The sequence below is a fragment of the Nicotiana attenuata genome, unplaced genomic scaffold (genome assembly GCF_001879085.1).
Source record: "Nicotiana attenuata strain UT unplaced genomic scaffold, NIATTr2, whole genome shotgun sequence".
Classification (NCBI taxonomy): Eukaryota; Viridiplantae; Streptophyta; class Magnoliopsida; order Solanales; family Solanaceae; genus Nicotiana; species Nicotiana attenuata.
In genome coordinates this window covers 24,653-29,181 of record NW_017673538.1, presented here as the reverse complement: position 1 = coordinate 29,181, position 4,529 = coordinate 24,653, and the positions used below count along the sequence as shown (strand labels likewise).

Below are 4,529 nucleotides of genomic sequence, written 5' to 3'. Positions count from 1 at the left end.
CTCTGCTCCTTTAATTGGGCAACCATACATGAACATCTCCCTCTCTATCCCCCTATGAAACAACTACTTGGATGGAGTTTAAGAAAAAATAAAGATTTTTGGAATTTGTGAGTCCTAAACAAGTCAAAAAGGGGTCCAGAGTATTTATGTGATTATAAAAGCTTCTGATTAAGGGTAGAATTGAAAGTTTAAGCGAAATAGTTTCCAAATTTAGAAAGGGGTCATTCTTTTGGAACATACCAAAAAGGAAATAGGTAGATATAAAGTGAAACAGATGGAGTATTACTCCATAAATAATTACTCCTTCCGTTTCCATTTAAACGAGGTAATTTCACTCGACACGGAGTATAAGAGAAAGGAGGGAAATTTTTCAAATATGTGGTTTCAAAATTAAGGAGTAAAAACTTTGTGGGGTCATGATATTTGTATAGTTCTAAAAACTTCTCATTAAGGGTAACATAGGTAAAATAAAACGTTTAAAGTTGAATTATTTCTAATTATAGAAATGTGTCATTCTTTTTGGAACGGACAAATAAGAAAAGTGTATCATCTAAATTGAAACGGAGGGAGTAAAAACAAACAAGAAATGAGATTAATTAATTCTCGTCCATTTAATCTTTCAATGAAGTTTATACCGCTCCATCTCAATTTATATGACACTTTCTTCTTTTAATCGGTTCCAAAATGAATAACACATTTTACATTTAGTAACACTTCAATTTTAAATTTCACTTTGTTACACTTAATGAGATAATTTCTAGTTACATAAACTTCTATCGTTTATTATAGACCACAAATTTCGAAAGTCTTTAATTTCCTTATTTGTTAAACTTTATACCTAGTCAAACACCTTAACATTAATTGTGACAAAGGGAATATTTCTTTTATCCGTGTACTTTGTTCTATGCAATAACATAATTTTTTTACACAACTAGATTTGTTAAAAAACAATATAGGTAATTCTATCTAATTGGATATTTAAATTAAATAATAAGTAATCTATTATAACATGTTAAATTATATCGATAATACAATATTACCGGTGTATCAAATATTCCCCCCCCTCCCCCCAAACCCATCCACCACCTCTCTCAAAAAATGTATCCACATAGCACACAGAAACTCCATCGATTCGCACAAGAAATGACTACTTTCATCATCTAATAGTTGAAATAACCAAAGAAAGAACAATCTTCCACTAAATGAAGTAAAGCCACCGAGCTTTTACTCTCTTCTCTTATTCTCCTGTTAACCTTCAAAGTGTACCTCTTCTTAACATATACAGTATATCTTTTTCCTCTCTACTGTTTAAGCTATAGAGAGAGGAGAACTGCTCTTACTTCAAACTCTAGAACTAGAATAAGGTTGTTACTTCCCAGAATATGACTCTTGAAGATTCCTTAAGATCTCTCTCTTTGGATTATCTCAACCTTCTCATCAACGGTCAAGCTTTCAGTGATGTTACTTTCAGTGTTGAAGGTCGTCTGGTTCATGCTCACAAATGTATCTTAGCTGCTAGGAGTCTTGTTTTCAGGAAATTCTTTTGTGGGCCCGAGTCGCCTGGTGGCGGCCCGGAACCATTAAGCTCAAGAATGAGTTCCGCGGGCGTCATCAGCCCGCGGGGTACAGGTGGTTTACAGGTAATACCTGTAAACTCAGTAGGGTATGAGGTATTCTTGTTGATGTTGCAGTTTTTGTACAGTGGACAAGTTTCAGTTGTGCCACAGAAACATGAATCAAGGCCTAATTGTGGGGAGAGAAGCTGTTGGCATACACATTGTACCTCAGCCGTTGATCTTGCACTTGACACTCTCGCAGCCGCTAGATCTTTTGGTGTTGAACAGCTCGCTTTGCTCACTCAGGTTTTATCTTTTCTAACTTTCTGAGATTTGGAATTAGAAATTTTCATTTTTCCAAACCATGGTTGGCTATTAGTTTTTGTTGTTGCTTCTTCAGCCAAAGATTTTCAGATATATTTTTATTCAACTTTTTTCAGTCAGAGGTAGTTAAATTTGATCTCACATAAATCTAGTATACTTCTTTCTTTCTATGTCACTAGTTTTCTTTTGCAGAATCATCGATCCTATTATTATCATTATTATTATTTTTGGCTACAAAGTTCAAGATTAGATACAGCTAAACTAAATATACTAAATACAGAAATCTTGTCACTAGATGTCTCATTTCACTAGTCCTATCTTGATTTCATGTAAAAGATTTGAGTTTCTTGAAATGGTTTCCTCTTATCTATATATGTTCCACACTCAAAGGTTTCCAATTTTGGTTCTTGATTTCTGCAGTCATATCTTTCAACAGTGATCACACCTCAATCAAATCTACTTTCCTCATTTGGTTTAAAAACCAACACCAAAAGATTATCACGATTTTACACAATCACATCAGTTGTTTGATGGTCTTTGGATAAGAAACTTTCTAAATATATGTCAATGTATGAAAAGTAGAACATATTGGTGTTCCTAATTTACAGTATATTTATTGATTATAATTACATATTTTTTAAGCAGAAGCAATTGACAAGCATGGTAGAAAAGGCTTCAATTGAGGATGTGATGAAAGTTTTGATAGCTTCAAGAAAGCAAGACATGTCCCAACTTTGGACTACATGTTCCCATTTAGTTGCAAAATCTGGCCTTCCAGCAGAAGTCTTAGCCAAGCACCTTCCCATTGATGTTGTAGCAAAAATTGAAGAGCTCCGCCTCAAATCCTCCCTAGCGCGACGATCCCTAATCCCTCACCACCACCACCAACACCATCAACACGACCTTAGCACGGCTTCAGAGCTCGAGGACCAAAAAATCCGACGAATGAGACGAGCTCTCGACTCATCCGACGTCGAACTTGTCAAGCTTATGGTTATGGGTGAAGGCCTAAATCTTGATGAATCAATTGCCTTGCATTATGCTGTCGAGAATTGCAGCCGGGAAGTTGTTAAGGCGCTCCTCGAGCTCGGTGCAGCCAATGTAAACTACCCAGCCGGGCTAGCGGGCAAAACCCCACTTCACATTGCAGCTGAAATGGTGTCTCCGGACATGGTGGCTGTTCTATTAGACCACCATGCCGATCCAAATGTACGAACGGTGGATGGGATCACTCCACTCGATATTCTCCGAACCCTAACATCAGATTTTCTATTCAAAGGAGCTGTCCCTGGACTCAATCACATTGAACCAAATAAGCTAAGACTTTGCCTCGAACTTGTTCAATCAGCAGCCATGGTGATTTCTCGAGAGGAAGAAAATGCAAACAACCCAACTTCCACAGCAGTATATCAACCCATAAATGAAGATCACAGCACAAGCAATGCTAGCAATATGGGAAACCTGAACTTGGATTCAAGAATGGTGTATTTAAATCTTGGTGCAACTTCTTCAGCTCCTCATCAAATGGGGTGTAAAATGAACGAGGGAGATAATGATAGCAGCCACAACAACAAACAGAATCGGCACAGTGGCTTTGACCCATCATCAATGTACCACCATTCTCATCATGAATATTAAGCTAAATTTCTCTCCATTCTCTCCACCATTACTACATCTTTTGTCTCTTCTCCTTTTCTTTTTCTTCTAGATAGATAAAAATATCTATGATCCATATGAAACGAAGTGGGAATGCAATGCAAATTCTGATGATCATGATTTTGTATTATATTATGGAGTAAGTATTAGTGCATCCGTTCCAATTTATGTGAACCTGTTTGACTGGGCACAGAGTTTAAGAAAAAATAGTATTTGTGTGGTTATAAAAGCTTCTCATTAAGGATAGAATTGTAAATTTATGTTAAATTATTTCCAAATTTAGAAAGGGCCATTCTTTTTGGAACGGACCAAATTAAGGAAATAGGTTCACATAAACTGGGACAGATAGAGTATGTTTATTAGTCAGAGAGGAACATATTACCCCCTTCATCCCAATTTATATGATGTCTTTTGATTGGTCATGGAGCTTAAGAAACAAAGAAAGAGTCACTAGTATTTGTGTGGTTGCAAATCATCTCATTAAAGATAAAATAAAAAATTTAAAATTAAATTATTATACTAAATACTATAAAAAGGACAGAGAGGATAATACTATTATTCCCTATGTTTCAATTGATGTGAACCTTTTTGACTGGACACGAAGTTTAAGTAAAAATGAATGTTTTTGGAATTTATGGTCCTAAACATGTCAGAAAGGGGTCGAGAGTATTTGTGTGGTTATAAAATTTTTTCATTAAGGTAGAATTGTAAGTTTAAGCTAAATTGTTTCCAAATTTAAAAAGGGATCTTTCTTTTTGGAACTGACAAAAAAAAAAAAAATAGGTTCACGTAAACTGAAACGGAGCGAGTACTATTCTTTTATCTTCATCTTCAGCTTTTTCCCACTTCTTTTCGGCCTGTTCTTGTTTTGTTGTTAGGGCGTTCAAAATGGGCATTTAGCGGTGGAATTGGAAATAATATATCTATGTCCTGACTCCTGACTCACGAGGAGGAATGGGACAAAGAGAATCCAAGTGTTTTGTTTTGCGCTTG

General features: G+C 35.8%; 1 protein-coding gene across 1 annotated transcript; it reads left to right on the top strand.

Moving 5' to 3' along the window:
- Positions 1 to 1,074: 1,074 nt before the first annotated feature.
- LOC109216669 (regulatory protein NPR5-like) lies at positions 1,075 to 3,702 on the top strand. Its single transcript, XM_019380843.1, has 2 exons — positions 1,075 to 1,862; positions 2,526 to 3,702. The coding sequence occupies exons 1-2, from the start codon at positions 1,383 to 1,385 to the stop codon at positions 3,516 to 3,518; spliced, it is 1,473 nt and encodes a 490-aa protein (XP_019236388.1). The 5' UTR covers positions 1,075 to 1,382; the 3' UTR covers positions 3,519 to 3,702.
- The last annotated feature ends 827 nt before the right edge of the window (positions 3,703 to 4,529 follow it).

Excerpts from the sequence above, each read along its gene's own strand:
- LOC109216669 (XM_019380843.1), top strand. The coding sequence starts at position 1,383 with ATGACTCTTGAAGATTCCTTAAGATCTCTCTCTTTGGATTATCTCAAC. Across the intron at positions 1,863-2,525 it reads AGCTCGCTTTGCTCACTCAG|AAGCAATTGACAAGCATGGT; the intron begins GTTTTATCTTTT and ends TTTTTTAAGCAG.